Genomic DNA, 21,452 nt, shown 5'->3' with positions numbered 1-21,452 from the left:
GATATATATGATATGATATGATATGATATGAATATGATATGAATATATGATATGAATATATGATATGATATGAATATATGATATGAATATATGATATGATATGAATATATGATATGAATATATGATATGAATATATGATATGATATGAATATATGATATGAATATATGATATGATATGAATATATGATATGAATATATGATATGATATGAATATATGATATGAATATATGATATGATATGAATATATGATATGAATATATGATATGATATGAATATATGATATGATATGATATGAATATATATGATATGATATGAATATATGATATGATATGAATATATGATATGATATGAATATATGATATGATATGAATATATGATATGAATATATGATATGAATATATGATATGAATATATGATATGATATGAATATATATGATATGAATATGAATATATGATATGATATGAATATATATGATATGATATGAATATATGATATGATATATGATATGAATATATGATATGAATATGAATATATGATATGAATATATGATATGATATGATATGAATATATGATATGAATATATGATATGATATGAATATATGATATGATATGAATATGATATGATATATGATATGAATATATGATATGATATGAATATATGATATGAATATATATGATATGATATGAATATATGATATGATATGAATATATGATATGATATGAATATATGATATGATATAATATATGATATGATATGAATATATGATATGAATATATGATATGAATATATGATATGAATATATGATATGATATATGATATGAATATATGATATGAATATGATATGAATATATGATATGATATATATATGATATGATATGATATATGATATGATATGATATATGAATATATGATATGAATATATGATATGATATATGAATATATATGATATGAATATATGATATGAATATATGATATGAATATATATGATATGAATATGATATGATATGATATGATATGAATATATGATATGAATATATGATATGAATATATGATATGATATGATATGAATATATGATATGAATATATGATATGAATATATATATGAATATGATATGATATATATGATATGATATGATATGATATATATATGATATGAATATATGATATGAATATATGATATGATATGAATATATGATATGAATATATGATATGAATATATGATATGAATATATGATATGAATATATGATATGATATAATATATGATATGAATATGATATGATATATGATATGAATATATGATATGATATATGAATATATATATGATATGATATGAATATATGATATGAAATATATGATATGATATGATATGATATGAATATATGATATGAATATATGATATGAATATATGATATGAATATATGATATGATATGAATATGATATGAATATATGATATGAATATATGATATGAATATATGATATGAATATATGATATGAATATATGATATGATATGAATATATGATATGATATGAATATATGATATGAATATATGATATGAATATATGATATGATATGATATATGATATGAATATATGATATGAATATATGATATGAATATATGATATGAATATGAATATATGATATGATATGAATATATGATATGAATATGAATATATGATATGAATATATGATATGATATGAATATATGATATGAATATATGATATGATATGAATATATATGATATGAATATATGATATGAATATATGATATGAATATATGATATGAATATGATATGAATATATGATATGATATGAATATATGATATGATATGAATATATGATATGATATGAATATATGATATGATATGAATATATGATATGATATGAATATATGATATGATATGAATATATATGATATGAATATATGATATGATATGAATATATGATATGATATATGATATATATGATATATGATATGAATATATGATATGAATAATATATGATATGATATATGAATATATGATATATGATATGAATATATGATATGATATGAATATATGATATGATATGAATATATGATATGATATGAATATATGATATGATATATATATGATATGAATATATGATATGATATGAATATATGATATGATATGAATATATGATATGAATATATGATATGAATATATGATATGATATATATGATATGATATGAATATATGATATGAATATATGATATGAATATATGATATGATATGAATATATGAATATATGATATGATATGAATGATATGATATGAATATATGATATGATATGAATATATGATATGATATGAATATATGATATGAATATATGATATGAATATATGATATGATATGAATATATGATATGAATATGATATGAATATATGATATGATATGAATATATGATATGATATGAATATATGATATGATATGATATGATATGATATGATATGATATATGATATATATATGAATATATGATATGAATATATGATATGAATATATGATATGAATATATGATATGATATATATATGATATGATATGAATATATGATATGAATATATGATATGAATATATGATATGATATGAATATATGATATGATATGAATATGATATGAATATATGATATGAATATATGATATGAATATATGATATGATATGAATATATGATATGAATATATGATATGAATATATGATATGAATATATGATATGATATGAATATATGATATGAATATATGATATGATATGAATATATGATATGAATATATGATATGAATATATGATATGAATATATGATATGAATATATGATATGAATATGATATGAATATATGATATGAATATATGATATGAATATATGATATGAATATATGATATGAATATATGATATGATATGAATATATATGATATGAATATATGATATGAATATATATGATATGATATGAATATATGATATGAATATATGATATGAATATATGATATGAATATATGATATGATATGAATATATGATATGAATATATGATATGATATGAATATATATGAATATATGATATGATATATGATATATGATATGAATATATGATATGAATATATGATATGAATATATGATATGAATATATGATATGAATATATGATATGATATGAATATATGATATGAATATATGATATGATATGAATATGATATGAATATATGATATGAATATATGATATGAATATATGATATGATATGAATATATGATATGAATATATGATATGATATGAATATATGATATGATATGAATATATGATATGATATGAATATATATGATATGATATGATATATATGATATGATATGAATATATGATATGAATATATGATATGAATATATGATATGAATATATGATATGATATGAATATATGATATGAATATATGATATGATATGAATATATGATATGATATGAATATATGATATGATATGAATATATGATATGATATGAATATATGATATGATATGAATATATGATATGATATGAATATATGATATGAATATGATATGATATGAATATATGATATGAATATATGATATGATATGATATGATATGATATGAATATATGATATGAATATATGAATATATGATATGATATGAATATATGATATGAATATATGATATGAATATATGATATGAATATATGATATGAATATATGATATGATATGAATATATGATATGATATGAATATATGATATGAATATATGATATGATATGAATATATGATATGAATATATGATATGAATATATGATATGAATATATGATATGAATATATGATATGAATATATGATATGAATATGATATGAATATATGATATGAATATATGATATGAATATATGATATGAATATATGATATGAATATGATATGAATATATGATATGAATATATGATATGAATATATGATATGATATGAATATATGATATGAATATATGATATGAATATATGATATGAATATGATATGAATATATGATATGAATATGATATGAATATATGATATGAATATATGATATGATATGAATATATGATATGAATATATGATATGATATGATATGATATGAATATGAATATATGATATGAATATATGATATGAATATATGATATGATATGAATATATGATATGAATATATGATATGATATGATATATGATATGAATATATGATATGAATATGAATATATGATATGAATATATGATATGAATATATGATATAATATATGATATGATATGAATATATGATATGAATATATATGATATGAATATATGATATGATATGATATATATATGAATATATGATATGAATATATGATATGAATATATGATATGAATATATGAATATATGATATGATATGAATATATGAATATATGATATGAATATATGATATGATATGAATATATGATATGATATGAATATATGATATGATATGATATGATATGATATGATATGAATATATGATATGAATATATGATATGAATATATGATATGATATGAATATATGATATGAATATATGATATGATATGAATATATGATATGATATGAATATATGATATGATATGAATATATGATATGATATGAATATATGATATGATATGAATATATGATATGATATGAATATGATATGAATATATGATATGAATATATGATATGAATATATGATATGATATGAATATATGATATGAATATGATATGAATATATGATATGATATGAATATATGATATGAATATGATATGAATATATGATATGAATATATGATATGATATGAATATATGATATGATATGAATATATGATATGAATATATGATATGAATATATGATATGATATGAATATATGATATGAATATGATATGAATATATGATATGAATATATGATATGATATGAATATATGATATGATATGAATATATGATATGATATGAATATATGATATGATATGAATATGATATGAATATATGATATGAATATATGATATGAATATATGATATGATATGAATATGATATGAATATATGATATGAATATATGATATGAATATATGATATGATATGAATATATGATATGAATATGATATGAATATATGATATGATATGAATATATGATATGAATATATGATATGAATATATGATATGAATATATGATATGAATATATGATATGATATGAATATATGATATGAATATATGATATGATATGAATATATGATATGAATATATGATATGATATGAATATATGATATGAATATATGATATGATATGAATATATGATATGAATATATGATATGATATGAATATATGATATGAATATATGATATGATATGAATATATGATATGATATGAATATATGATATGATATGAATATATGATATGATATGAATATATGATATGAATATATGATATGAATATATGATATGATATGAATATATGATATGAATATATGATATGATATGAATATATGATATGATATGAATATATGATATGAATATGATATGCTATGAATATATGATATGATATGAATATATGATATGATATGAATATATGATATGATATGAATATATGATATGAATATGATATGATATGAATATATGATATGATATGAATATATGATATGATATGAATATATGATATGATATGAATATATGATATGAATATATGATATGATATGAATATGATATGATATGATATGATATGAATATATGATATGATATGAATATGATATGATTATGATATGAATATGGTAATAATATGATAATAATATGATATGAATATGATTATATGATATGGCTATGATATGGATATGAATATGAAATGATATGAATATATGATATGATTATGATATGATATGAACCATACACTCTTTATTCTATGGACCTATAACAGACAGGATAGACAGACCTGCATCTAATTATATGTTTAGAAACAACTGTTGAATCACAATAATCCACAGGTTAAAGCCTTATAGCTTTAATAAAACACAACGTGTTTGATGAATGTATGTGAAATATACACTGTCACAGGTGAATCCAGGTGAAAGCTATGATCCCTTATTGATGTCACCTGTTAAATCGACTTCAAAATCAGTGTAGATGAAGGGGAGGAGACATGTATATGAAGGGGAGGAGACATGTAGATGAAGGGGAGGAGACATGTAGATGAAGGGGAGGAGACGGGGTTAAAGAAGGACTGTTTCGCTTTGAGACATGGATTTTGTATGTGTGACCATTCAGAGGGTGAACGGGAAAAACGAAATATTTAAGTTCCTTTGAACGAGGTTTGGTAGTAGGTGCCAGGCGCACCGGTTTGAGTGTGTCAAGAACTGCAACGCTGCTGGTTTTTTTAAGCTTGTGTATCAACAATGGTCCACCACCCCAAAAGGACATCCAGCCAACTTGACACAACTGTGGGGAAGCATTGGAGTCAATATGGACCAGCATCCCTGTAGGGAAGCATTGGAGTCAACATGGACCAGCATCCCTGTGGAAGCATTGGAGTCAACATGGACCAGCATCCCTGTGAAGCATTGGAGTCAACATGGACCAGCATCCCTGTGGAAGGCTTTCAACACCTTGTAGAGTCAACATGGGGCCAGCATCCCCGTGGAAGCATTGGAGTTAACATGGACCAGCATCCCTGTGGAAGGCTTTCAACACCTTGTAGAGTCAACATGGGGCCAGCATCCCTGTGGGGAAGCATTGGAGTCAACATGGACCAGCATCCCTGTGGAAGGCTTTCAACACCTTCTAGAGTCAACATGGGGCCAGCATCCCTGTGGGGAAGCATTGGAGTCAACATGGACCAGCATACCTGTGGAAGGCTTTCAACACCTTGTAGAGTCAACATGGGGCCAGCATCCCTGTGGAAGCATAGGAGTCAACATGGACCAGCATCCCTGTGGGAAGCATCAGAGTCAACATGGACCAGCATCCCTGTGGAAGGATTTGGAGTCAACATGGACCAGCATCCCTGTGGGAAGCATAAGAGTCAACATGGACCAGCATCCCTGTGGGAAGCATCAGAGTCAACATGGACCAGCATCCCTGTGGGAAGCATCAGAGTCAACATGAACCAGCATCCCTGTGGAAGGCTTTCAACACCTTGTAGAGTCAACATGGGCCAGCATCCCTGTGGAACGCTTTCAACACCTCGTAGAGTCAACATGGGGCCAGCATCCCTGTGGAAGGATTGGAGTCAACATGGGCCAGCATCCCTGTGGAAGGCTTTCAACACCTTGTAGAGTCAACATGGGCCAGCATCCCTGTGGAACGCTTTCAACACCTTGTAGAGTCAACATGGGCCAGCATCCCTGTGGAACGCTTTCAACACCTCGTAGAGTCAACATGAACCAGCATCCCTGTGGAAGGCTTTCAACACCTCGTAGAGTCAACATGAACCAGCATCCCTGTGGAATGCTTTCGACACCTTGTAGAGTCAACATGGGCCAGCATCCCTGTGGAATGCTTTCGACACCTCGTAGAGTCAACATGAACCAGCATCCCTGTGGAAGGCTTTCAACACCTCGTAGAGTCAACATGGGCCAGCATGCCTGTGGAATGCTTTCGACACCTTGTAGAGTCAACATGGGCCAGCATCCCTGTGGAATGCTTTCGACACCTTGTAGAGTCAACAAGGGCCAGCATCCCTGTGGAACGCTTTCGACACCTTGTAGAGTCAACAAGGGCCAGCATCCCTGTGGAACGCTTTCGACAACTTGTAGAGTCAACATGGTCCAGCATCCCTGTGGAAGCATTGGAGTCAACATGGGCCAGCATCCCTGTGGAAGCATTGGAGTCAACACGGGCCAGCATCCCAGTGGAACGCTTTCGACACCTTGTAGAGTCAACATGGGGCCAGCATCCCTGTGGAAGCATTGGAATCAACATGGGCCAGCATCCCTGTGGAAGCATTGGAATCAACATGGGCCAGCATCCCTGTGGAAGCATTGGAATCTACATGGGCCAGCATCCCTGTGGAATCATTGGAGTCAACACGGGCCAGCATCCCTGTGGAAGCATTGGAGTCAACACGGGCCAGCATCCCTGTGGAACGCTTTCGACACCTCGTAGAGTCCCATAGTCCTGACGAATAATTGAAGCTGTTCTGAGAGCAAACAGTGTGCAAATCAAAATTAGGAAGGTGTTCTTAAATGTTTTGTGCACACGGTGTGTGTAAATCTAAGCACCACTTACCCAGGCTGGTGGGTTTGATGAGCTCATCCAACATGTCGTAGAAGGGCAGCCTCTGGAGCTTCACGTCAGGGTGTACGGGGTGAAGGCCCAGCTCCTGTTTGGGCACCAGCAGAGAGCCAGGCGAGGGGGATCCGTGGCTGTCGAACCCCAGCGAGGTGAGGCCTCCGGGCAGGCTGGAGGTGGAGTGGACACTGGGTAGGGCCAGATCCACCGGAGACAGCATCTTGGCGGGGAAGCGGCGCCTGTACAGCTCCTTCACCTTCATCTGGACAGCGGGGCTGCAGCCGGCCTTAAGGAGGTGCAGGGCTTTGGTCAACAGTTGATGTTTGCGGCCGTGTTTGTTGCGTCCTGCGTAGCCTAGTAACACTTGTAGCTCTGAAACACGAAGGCTCATCACCATTTGCTTTGGGAGGAAGGAAAGACAACAAAAATGTAATTAAAAATCAGCATTATTACTTCACAGTATACTATAAACATGGAGGATAATATGATACACAGGTAGAATAACTAAAATTAATTTACATCATATTTCACCCACTACATATGTATATACTGTATTCTAGTCAAGGCCTGTCCTATTTAACTACTACTGTCCACTTCATATGTATATACTGTATTCTAGTCAAGGCCTGTCCTATTTAACTACTACTGTCCACTTCATATGTATATACTGTATTCTAGTCAAGGCCTGTCCTATATAACTACTACTGTCCACTTCATATGTATATACTGTATTCTAGTCATGGTTCATACCATATAACTATTGCTGTACATATACTATTATATACACGTATTCTTCATAGATATGTGACTCATTTCAGAAAAACTGTTGCGTGTCACAGGAGAGCCATATGAAATGCCTTCTGGGACAGAAATGCCTTCTGGGACAGAAATGCCTTCTGGGACTTGAGTATGATTGCTAAGGAGATGGAGAAGGTTCTGGCGTTTGATTGCAAATATGCAGACAGTGTCGAAAAGCAAACACACAGAAGGCTGTTGTGTAAAACCTCCGGATTACATCTTCAAACTTAAGGGCAACCTGACAGAGGGAGAAGTGTCCACCCAAGTATACAAGGATGAGAGTCTAGCTAGCTACATTTTCAGAAATTACACGTTTCTAATTTTTGTCAGAAAGTCGTTTTCATTTCAAGTTAGTGTACTGTTAGCTAGCTAGCTAAAGTTAGCCGGCCGGCTTGCTAACGTTCCGTGTACGATCTGTGTAGGAAAATTATTCGTATCTGAGAGCAATTTGCATTGCTAGTTATAGCCTAAGGTTAGCTAGCTAACATTGAACCCGGTTGGTTAGCTACCTGCAGATTCATTGTTTAATACATGGGTGGAAACGGTTGAGATGATGGTTCAATGTCTAAAAACAAAAAAGACTAGAAACATTATGAGTTGAGATGATGGTTCAATGTTTAGCTAGCTAGCTACATGTCTAAACAAAAAGACTCCACAATGCAAATAACTATTTAAATAGAACTGTAGTGTATGATATAACTTTTAACATCATTCCCATCCATCCATATACACACAGTACCAATCAAAAAACCGTTTACATATTCTATTCGACACCTTCCCATCTCATTCAAGGGTTTTTCTTTATTTTTACTATTATCTACATTGTTGAATAATAGTGAAGACATCAAAACTATGAAATAACACACATCATGTAGTAAACAACAACAAATAAAAGTGTTAAATCAAAATATAATTTATATTCTTCAAAGTAGCCACATTATGCATTGACGACGGCTTTCCATATTCATGGCATTCTCTCAACCAGCTTCATGAGGTAGTCACCTGGAATGCATTTCAATTAAAATGCGTCTTGTTAGGATTTGTGGAATTTCTTTCCTTCTTATTGCGTTTGAGCCAATCAGTTGTGTTGTGACAAGGTAGGGGTGGTATACAGAAGATAGCCCTATTTGGTAAAAGACCAAGTCCATATTATGTCAAGAACAGCTCAAATAAGCAAAGAGAAATGACAGTCCATCATTACTTTAAGACATGAAGGTCAGTCAATACGTAACGTTTCAAGAAATTTGAAAGTTCCTTCAAGTGCAGTCGCAAAAACTACCAAGCGCTATGATGAAACTGGCTCTCATGAGGACCGCCACAGGAATGGAAGACCCAGAGTTACCTCTGCTGCAGAGGATAAGTTCATTAGAGTTAACTGGCTCTCATGAGGACCGCTACCTCTGAGGAGAAGTTTAGAAACTAAAGCTTTGGTTGTCTTCCTCTCAGACTTCCATGTCTTCTCCTGGACATGATGACGCTTCACAGAGACACGGTAGTCTCCCACAATCTGTGCAATGGCTACTGCTATAGGTTTCAGGCTGCTTACCACTCTCTCCCAAAATACATCATCCTGGAGGATCCTCTTGATGGGGCTGTCCATACTGGCAGACTGTGATATGGTAATTTCTTGGAGAGACTCCTTCCCGTCCTGGAGACTGTCAAACACGATGACAACACCACCCCAATGGGTGTTGCTGGGCAGCTTCAATGTGGTGCTCTTATTCTTCTCACTTTGAATGGTGAGGTAGATTGCTGCTATAACTTTATGACCCTTCACCTACCTAACTATTCCCTTGGCTCTCTCGTAGATTCTATCTATTGTTTTCAGTGCCATGGTGTCCTTGAGGAGCAGATTCAATGCATGAGCAGCACAGCCAATGGGTGTGATGTGAGGGTAGGACTCCTCCCACGTTAAACCAGGCAGCCTTCATGTTCACAGCATTGTCTGTTACCAGTGCAAATACCTTCTGTGGTCCAAGGTCATTCAGCTCATCTGCAATGTAGACACCGGTGTGTCTGTTATACCGTCTCACACTCCTCAGCTAGCAGGCTCAAGCAAGCTACAACCCCTCCTGGTAGTTTTTTTGCTAACTAACAGAAATTGTTAACAAGTTAGAAATGATTTAAACACACTTTGCTGTAGGCTACTATTTACTAGTTAACAAAAAAAAAAAAATGTATGTCATAATATATTCACCCCCACCCAGTATTGTAATCAAAACTTACCAGAAAGCATGTAGTCCTTGGCTCAGACAGTGTACTAGTGTGGGCTCAATAGCATCTCATTAGTGTGCAAGATGTTGAGAATTAGCTGTACATGTGATGGAAGAAATAAGACGCTTGAGGAAAACCTGCTCAAGAGCACTCAGGACCTCAGACTGTGGTGAAAGTTCACATTTCCAACAGGACAACGACACTAAGCACAAAGCCAAGACAACGCAGGAGTGGTCTCTGAATATCCTTGGCCGGGACTTGATGTGACCATTTGCCTCATGGTAGCACGAAACATTTCCTTCAAATAGAGTTGATCAGGCTGTTGATCCTCTTCAATGGCTCTGCATTCCTCAGTGGTAAACAGTCAGGACAGGATGCTATGGGTTCCTCCCTACTACCTCAGAGGACTGGTAGACAGCTAGTCAGGACAGGATGCTACTTAGACAGCGTAGAAGGAGCCTCATATTATTATGTTTTAAATGTTGTTGATTGCAAAGTATAATTGCATTGGGCACTAAAAAGCAAATCAGTCAGCCCCACCCTGACCAACTCTAACACTTTGTATTTGAATCAGATAGTTAATGATGAATGGAAGAAAAGATAACCGTAGATTCATTGGGATCTAATACTCTAAACAATAATAAGGATTAAGCATTTATTTACATAAAACCCATGTTCCCAAATTGTATGAAATAAAGTTACTACACTGGAGTCGGGGGGCAGCGTAGGTTAGAGCGTTGGACTAGCAGCCGAAAGGTTGCAAGTTCAAATCCCCAAGGTGACGAGGTACAAATTGAAAATAAGAATTTGTTCTTAACCGCCTCGTTAAATAAATTTAAAAAATAAAGAGTCACAAAAGAAAAGAAGAAGCTTTCTGCAGAAAATATAAAATAAAATATATCCATAACAGATTCCGTTTGGGAATCAAATGGGTTCATAGTTACTAAGTCCAAAAATAGACATAGCAACTACTGATTGGCCAGCCATTAACCTTGAGCTAACTTTAGCTACCGGCAGATAAAAACATAGATATAGCAACTGTTGATTGGCCCCCCATAAACAGCCATTAACCTTGAGCTAACTTTAGCCACCGCTAGCTAAAAACATAGATGTAGCAACTGTTGATTGGCCCCCCATAAACAGCCATAAAGCTAACTTTAGCCACCGCTAGCTAAAAACATAGATGTAGCAACTGTTGATTGGCCCCCAATAAACAGCCATTAACCTTGAGCTAACTTAACCACCGCTAGCTAAAAACATAGATGTAGCAACTGTTGATTGGCCCCAATAAACAGCCGTAAAGCTAACTTTAGCCACCGCTAGCTAAAAACATAGATGATTGGCCCCCAATGAACAGCCATAAAGCTAACTTTAGCCACCGCTAGCTAAAAACATAGATGTGATGAGGCGTGTTTTAAAAATGGACAAAGTCACCTTGACGCAAAGATCGAACCAAATATGGAGTTGATTTCAACAAAAAATTCCCCATCACATCCATTTATGCTTTCATTAAGCAGTGGCTAAAGTTACCTGAAGTTTAATGTCTGTTTATAGAAAACAAAATCTGTGGTTCAGTTTCTCTTGGCCCCATAGACTACATTTCAGGTTGAGGAACCATCTAACATCAAATTGTAAAATAGTGAACTACTCTTTTAACTAGACACTTTAGAGTAGCAGAGACAGTTTGTGAATCAGGGGGATTCAGGCCAGACTCCAGAGATCAGGGCCCAGACCCATAACGCATCTTAGAGTAGCAGAGACAGTTTGTGAATCAGGGGGATTCAGGCCAGACTCCAGAGATCAGGGCCCAGACACATAACGCATTTTAGAGTAGGGGTTAATAAAACAGTATCTTATCCTCGAAGACTCTGGCTTTATGGATAGTAAGGCCCTGAGCACACATACGATGAACTACAGATGGGTGGGATTACAGGGATCAGAAGCCCCTGGTGAACTACAGATGGGTGGGATTACAGGGATCAGAAGCCCCTGGTGAACTACAGATGGGTGGGATTACAGGGATCAGAAGCCCCTGGTGAACTACAGATGGGTGGGATTACAGGGATCAGAAGCCCCTGGTGAACTACAGATGGGTGGGATTACAGGGAAACAGGATGAGAAGTCCCTGGTGAACTACAGATGGGTGGGATTACAGGGATCAGAAGCCCTATCTTCAACCTAGACTTTAGAGAAAGAAAGAATTTCAAAACGGGCACATTCTGCATAATAGTTTGCTAAATGTTTTGGCTAAATATTAGCTTGCTAATGGCTAACCGTGATAGCTAGCTACCTTTTTTGACACACCCACACTTGTAATAACCATATTTTTAATGTCAATCTCGTAATTAGCTAGCTAAGCAGCTATTAGCCACTTAGCCAACTGCTAAACGCGGAGAGAGAAAATTAGCAAATTCAACTGGAAGGTATCAGCTAGCTAGTTAGCTACAAATCTTCAGGGCTGTCTGGCCCAGGCTAATTCTCCCGGTCAGACTGTAGTTAGCTAATTTAGGTAACTGTACTCCAATTTCATTTATCACACTGATACATCAAGCCAACTGACATTTACTCATGAGGTGCTGACTTGCTGCACCCTCGACAACTACTGTGATTATTATTATTTGACCCTGCTGGTCATTTATGAACATTTGAACATATTGGCCATGTTCTGTTATAATCTCCACCCGGCACAGCGAGAAGAGGACTGGCCATCCCTCATAGCCTGGTTCCTCTCTAGGTTTATAATCTCCAACCGGCACAGCGAGAAGAGGACTGGCCATCCCACAGAGCCTGGTTCCTCTCTAGGTTTATTCCTAGGTTCTGGCCTTTCTAGGGAGTTCTGGTAAGTATAACAGGGTCCTGGTGAGTATTACAGGGTTCTGGTAAGTAAAATGGGGTTCTGGTAAATATTCAAATGTTCTGTAAAGTAAAACAAGGTTCTGGTTAGTATAACAATGTTCTGGTAAGTATAACAGGGTTCTGGTAAGTATAACAGTGTTCTGGTTAGTATAGCAAGGTTTCTGGTAAGTATAGCACGGGTTCTGGTAAGTATAACAGGGTTCTGGTGAGTATAACAAGGTTCTGGTTAGTATAACAGGGTTCTGGTGAGTATACCAAGGTTCTGGCAAGAATAACAAGGTTATGGTAAGTATAACAAGGTTCTGGTAAGTATAACAAGGGTTATGGTAAGTATAACAAGGTTCTAACAAGGTTCTGGCAAGTATAACAAGGTTCTGGCAAGTATAACACTGTTCTGGCAAGTATAACAAGGTTCTGGCAAGTATAACAAGGTTCTGGCAAGTATAACAAGGTTCTGGTGAGTATAACAAGGTTCTGGCAAGTATAACAAGGTTCTGGCAAGTATAACAAGGTTCTGGCAAGTATAACAAGGTTCTAACAAGGTTCTGGCAAGTATAACAAGGTTCTGGCAAGTATAACAAGGTTCTGGCAAGTATAACTGGTGAGTATAACAGGGTTCTGGTAAGTATAACAAGGTTCTGGTGAGTATAACAGGGTTCTGATAAGTATAACAAGGTTCTGGCAAGTATAACAAGGTTCTGGCAAGTATAACAGGGTTCTGGTGAGTATAACAGGGTTCTGGTGAGTATAACAAGGTTTCTGGCAAGTATAACAAGGTTCTGGCAAGTATAACAAGGTTCTGGTATAGTTCTGGCAAGTAAACAAGGGTTCTGGTAAGTATAACAAGGTTATGGTGAGTATAACAGGGTTCTGATACAAGGTTCTGGCAAGTATAACAAGGTTCTGGCAAGTATAACAGGGTTCTGGTGAGTATAACAAGGTTCTGGCAAGTATAATAGGGTTCTGGTAAGTATAACAAGGTTTCTGGCAAGTAAAACAGGGTTCTGGTAAGTATTAAAATTTTATGTTAAGTACAACAAGGTTATGGCAAGTATAACAAGGTTCTGGCAAGTATAACAAGTTCTGGTAAGAATAACAAGGTTCTGGCAAGTATAACAAGGTTCTGGCAAGTATAACAGGGTTCTGGTAAGTATAACAAGGTTCTGGTAAGTATAACAAGGTTTCTGTTAAGTATAACAAGGGTTCTGGTAAGTATAACAAGGTTCTGGTAATATATTAACAACCAGTCTGATCTATTAACCAACATAACTACCAGTCTGATCTATTCACCAACATAACTACCAGTCTGATCTATTCACCAACATAACTACCAGTCTGATCTATTAACCACATAACTACCAGTCTGATCTATTAACCAACATAACTACCAGTCTGATCTATTAACCAACATAACTACCAGTCTGATCTATTCAAACATAACTACCAGTCTGATCTATTAACTAACTACAGTCTGATCTATTAACCAACATAACTACCAGTCTGATCTATTAACCACATAACTACCAGTCTGAACCACATAACTACCAGTCTGATCTATTAACCAACATAACTACCAGTCTGATCTATTAACCAACATAACTACCAGTCTGATCTATTAACCAACATAACTACCAGTCTGATCTATTAACCAACATAACTACCAGTCTGATCTATTAACCAACATAACTACCAGTCTGATCTATTCACCAACATAACTACCAGTCTGATCTATTAACCAACATAACTACCAGTCTGATCTATTCACCAACATAACTACCAGTCTGATCTATTAACCAACATAACTACCAGTCTGATCTATTAACCACATAACTACCAGTCTGATCTATTAACCAACATAACTACCAGTCTGATCTATTAACCACATAACTACCAGTCTGATCTATTAACCAACATAACTACCAGTCTGATCTATTAACCAACATAACTACCAGTCTGATCTATTAACCAACATAACTACCAGTCTGATCTATTAACCCTACCAGTCTGATCTATTAACCAACATAACTACCAGTCTGATCTATTAACCAACATAACTACCAGTCTGATCTATTAACCCTACCAGATCTATTAACCAACATAACTACCAGTCTGATCTATTAACCAACATAACTACCAGTCTGATCTATTAACCCTACCAGTCTGATCTATTAACCAACATAACTACCAGTCTGATCTATTAACCAACATAACTACCAGTCTGATCTATTAACCAACATAACTACCAGTCTGATCTATTAACCACATAACTACCAGTCTGATCTATTAACCACATAACTACCAGTCTGATCTATTAACCAACATAACTACCAGTCTGATCTATTAACCAACATAACTACCAGTCTGATCTATTAACCAACATAACTACCAGTCTGATCTATTAACCATAACTACCAGTCTGATCTATTAACCACATAACTACCAGTCTGATCTATTAACCAACATAACTACCAGTCTAATCTATTCATAACTACCAGTCTGATCTATTAACCACATAACTACCAGTCTGATCTAAACCAACATAACTACAGTCTGATCTATAACTAACCATTCACATAACTACCAGTCTGATCTATTAACCAACATAACTACCAGTCTGATCTATTAACCAACATAACTACCAGTCTGATCTATTAACCAACATAACTACCAGTCTGATCTATTAACCAACATAACTACCAGTCTGATCTATTAACCAACATAACTACCAGTCTGATCTATTAACCAACATAACTACCAGTCTGATCTATTCACCAACATAACTACCAGTCTGATCTATTAACCAACATAACTACCAGTCTGATCTATTCACCAACATAACTACCAGTCTGATCTATTAACCAACATAACTACCAGTCTGATCTATTAACCAACATAACTACCAGTCTGATCTATTAACCAACATAACTACCAGTCTGATCTATTAACCAACATAACTACCAGTCTGATCTATTAACCAACATAACTACCAGTCTGATCTATTAACCAACATAACTACCAGTCTGATTAACCCTATTGATCACCAACATAACTACCAGTCTGATCTATTAACCAACATAACTACCAGTCTGATCTATTCTGAACCAACATAACTACCAGTCTGATCTATTAACCAACATAACTACCAGTCTGATCTATTAACCAACATAACTACCAGTCTGATCTATTAACCAACATAACTACCAGTCTGATCTATTAACCAACATAACTACCATCTATTAACCACATAACTACCAGTCTGATCTATTAACTACAACATAACCAACCAGTCTGATCTATTAACCAACATAACTACCAGTCTGATCTATTAACCAACATAACTACCAGTCTGATCTATTAACCACATAACTAACTGATAACTACCAGTCTGATCTATTAACCAACATAACTACCAGTCTAATCTATTCACCACATAACTACCAGTCTGATCTATTAACCACATAACTACCAGTCTGATCTATTAACCAACATAACTACCAGTCTGATCTATTCACCAACATAACTATCTAATCTATTCACCACATAACTACCAGTCTGATCTATTAACCAACATAACTACCAGTCTGATCTATTAACCACATAACTACCAGTCTGATCTATTAACCACATAACTACCAGTCTGATCTATTAACCACATAACTACCAGTCTAATCTATTCACCAACATAACTACCAGTCTGATCTATTAACCACATAACTACCAGTCTGATCTATTAACCAACATAACTACCAGTCTGATCTATTAACCAACATAACTACCAGTCTGATCTATTAACCAACATAACTACCAGTCTGATCTATTCACCAACATAACTACCAGTCTGATCTATTAACCAACATAACTACCAGTCTGATCTATTAACCAACATAACTACCAGTCTGATCTATTAACCAACATAACTACCAGTCTGATCTATTAACCAACATAACTACCAGTCTGATCTATTCACCAACATAACTACCAGTCTGATCATAACCAACATAATTACCAGTCTGATCGATTAACCATAACTACCAGTCTGATCTATTAACCAACATAACTACCAGTCTGATCTATTAACCAACATAACTACCAGTCTGATCTATTAACCCTACCAGTCTGATCTATTAACCACATAACTACCAGTCTGATCTATTAACCACATAACTACCAGTCTAATCTATTCACCAACATAACTACCAGTCTGATCTATTAACCACATAACTACCAGTCTGATCTATTAACCAACATAACTACCAGTCTGATCTATTAACCAACATAACTACCAGTCTGATCTATTAACCAACATAACTACCAGTCTGATCTATTCACCAACATAACTACCAGTCTGATCTATTAACCAACATAACTACCAGTCTGATCTATTAACCAACATAACTACCAGTCTGATCTATTAACCAACATAACTACCAGTCTGATCTATTAACCAACATAACTACCAGTCTGATCTATCACCAACATAACTACCAGTCTGATCGATTACCAACATAACTAACCAGTCTGATCTATTAACCAACATAACTACCAGTCTGATCTATTAACCAACATAACTACCAGTCTGATCTATTAACCCTACCAGTCTGATCTATTAACCAACATAACTACCAGTCTAATCTATTCACCACATAACTACCAGTCTGATCTAAACCAACATAACCCAGTCTGATCTATTAACCAACATAACTACCAGTCTGATCTATTAACCCTACCAGTCTGATCTATTAACCACATAACTACCAGTCTGATCTATTAACCAACATAACTACCAGTCTGATTTATTCACCAACATAACTACCAGTCTAATCTATTCACCAACATAACTACCAGTCTGATCTATTAACCAACATAACTACCAGTCTGATCTATTAACCAACATAACTACCAGTCTGATCTATTCACCAACATAACTACCAGTCTGATCTATTCACCAACATAACTACCAGTCTGATCTATTAACCCTACCAGTCTGATCTATTAACCACATAACCACCAGTCTGATCTATTAACCAACATAACTACCAGTCTGATTTATTCACCAACATAACTACCAGTCTAATCTATTCACCAACATAACTACCAGTCTGATCTATTAACCAACATAACTACCAGTCTGATCTATTAACCAACATAACTACCAGTCTGATCTATTCACCAACATAACTACCAGTCTGATCTATTCACCAACATAACTACCAGTCTGATCTATTAACCCTACCAGTCTGATCTATTAACCACATAACTACCAGTCTGATCTATTAACCAACATAACTACCAGTCTGATTTATTCACCAACATAACTACCAGTCTAATCTATTCACCAACATAACCACCAGTCTGATCTATTAACCAACATAACTACCAGTCTGATCTATTCACTAACATAACTACCAGTCTGATCTATTAACCACATAACTACCAGTCTAATCTATTCACCACATAACCTGATCTATTAACCAACATAACTACCAGTCTAATCTATTAACCAACATAACTACCAGTCTGATCTATTAACCAACATAACTACCAGTCTGATCTATTCACCAACATAACTACCAGTCTGATCTATTAACCAACATAACTACCAGTCTGATCTATTAACCAACATAACTACCAGTCTGATCTATTAACCAACATAACTACCAGTCTGATCTATTAACCAACATAACTACCAGTCTGATCTATTAACCAACATAACTACCAGTCTGATCTATTAACTACCAACATAACTACCAGTCTGATCTATTCACCAACATAACTACCAGTCTGATCTATTAACCAACATAACTACCAGTCTGATCTATTAACCAACATAACTACCAGTCTGATCTATTATAACTACCAGTCTGATTAACCAACATAACTACCAGTCTAATCTATTAACCAACATAACTACCAGTCTAATCTATTCACCACATAACTACCAGTCTGATCTATTAACCAACATAACTACCAGTCTAATCTATTCACCACATAACTACCAGTCTGATCTATTAACCAACATAACTACCAGTCTGATCTATTCACCACATAACGTTAGCTATCAGCTAACAATAACAATACGAGCTTACGACTTCCACTGTACCGTTTTCGTACACAAATTAAATTAATTCCCTACAACAAATCAAGTAAATCATCAAAATAAATTCGATTTCAACTATATGTAACCCGCGGAGATTAGTTTACTACATAAATACGTCATTTTATTTTAGTTTTTTTTGTGTTATTATTTCGGGATACGCTTTACCTTCAGTTGCGCACTCTCCGCCATCTTGTAACTTTTAGCGCATGCGTGATCAGGGTTGCCAGCCCCCTCCAGGTCAAACACATGTATAGATATCAATGACCACTCAAAACCAGCCCACAAATAACTGAAAACTAGTCCAAAATTGTTTTTTTTTTTAGCAGCAAGCTACGATTTGCCACATTTATCTAATACAGAAGATGACAATCTACAGCAAATAGAGCCCCACAGTGGTGGTGTCTTACTACCAATGAAACCATTTATCTCTTGACTGTTTTCAATCGTTTTTTTCTACCATACATTTTCTTCACCCGTAGGGGATTTTAGAAACACTTCCCACAAGGGCTATGTTTCATGTAGGCTTACCCTGGCGTGCCGTTTTGATAACCATGTAAATCTCTCTTCAGACAAGGTGACGTTTATCAATAAATTCATCTCTTATTTACTCTCAGATTCGAAAATGCTAATTGGGAGCAAAGTAGACGTCATGCAAAACTACAAATCCCAGCATGCTCCTTGCGCGTCATCTCTCGCTGACACCTTTATTAACAAGTAGTGTCAATTTAAACTTGCACAAGACAGTTCACAGAATTGTCCATTTTAAAGAAATGTTGCCAATTTATTCGTTACTACATTTAGCTAACATTAGATAGTTAATCCAGAGATTCTTACCCTTGCCTCCATTCGACAGTCATGTCCAGATCATCATGGCATTTGTAGTTCTTTGTGAAAGCATCTGATTAGGGTTTCATTTTTTGGGAAGGGGGAGGGGTAAATACAGGCGAATATATTGATAAAAGTCACCTTGTCCTTACATGCCAGGGTCCTTCCGAGTGGCGCAGGGGTCTACAGCCACTGCATAGCAGTGCTTGAGGTGTCACTACAGACCCGGGTTGATCCCAGGCTGTGTCGCAACTGGCTGTGACCGGGGTCTCATAGGGTGGTGCACATTCTTAATTCTTAATTGCAAATGATTAAATCTTTCCAATAGAAGAAAAAACTATTTAGTTACAAATGTAACTTTAATTAAATGAGTTGACTCTTCACAATGGATCATTTCACTGAACAACCAAAGGGAATATTGAATGATTCATAGC

The 21,452-nt window shown here is 33.9% G+C and overlaps 1 protein-coding gene across 1 annotated transcript in view; it reads right to left on the bottom strand.

The window, feature by feature from the left end:
• Nucleotides 1–20,834, bottom strand: part of LOC124024521 (E3 SUMO-protein ligase PIAS1-like) — a 54,089-nt gene extending 33,255 nt beyond the window's left edge. Inside the window, exons 1-2 of the mRNA XM_046338444.1 lie at nt 20,722–20,834; nt 8,226–8,628 (exon numbers count right to left, since the gene is read on the bottom strand). Of these exons, the coding sequence (XP_046194400.1) occupies nt 8,226–8,628; nt 20,722–20,790 (472 nt within the window). The 5' untranslated portion in view covers nt 20,791–20,834. The remainder of the gene's footprint in view (nt 1–8,225; nt 8,629–20,721) is intronic.
• Between the last annotated feature and the right edge of the window lie 618 nt (nt 20,835–21,452).

This window comes from Oncorhynchus gorbuscha, unplaced genomic scaffold (genome assembly GCF_021184085.1).
Source record: "Oncorhynchus gorbuscha isolate QuinsamMale2020 ecotype Even-year unplaced genomic scaffold, OgorEven_v1.0 Un_scaffold_1908, whole genome shotgun sequence".
NCBI classification, from domain to species: Eukaryota; Metazoa; Chordata; class Actinopteri; order Salmoniformes; family Salmonidae; genus Oncorhynchus; species Oncorhynchus gorbuscha.
Note: the sequence above shows the minus strand (reverse complement) of the source record. Positions and strands in the feature narration are given on the sequence as shown.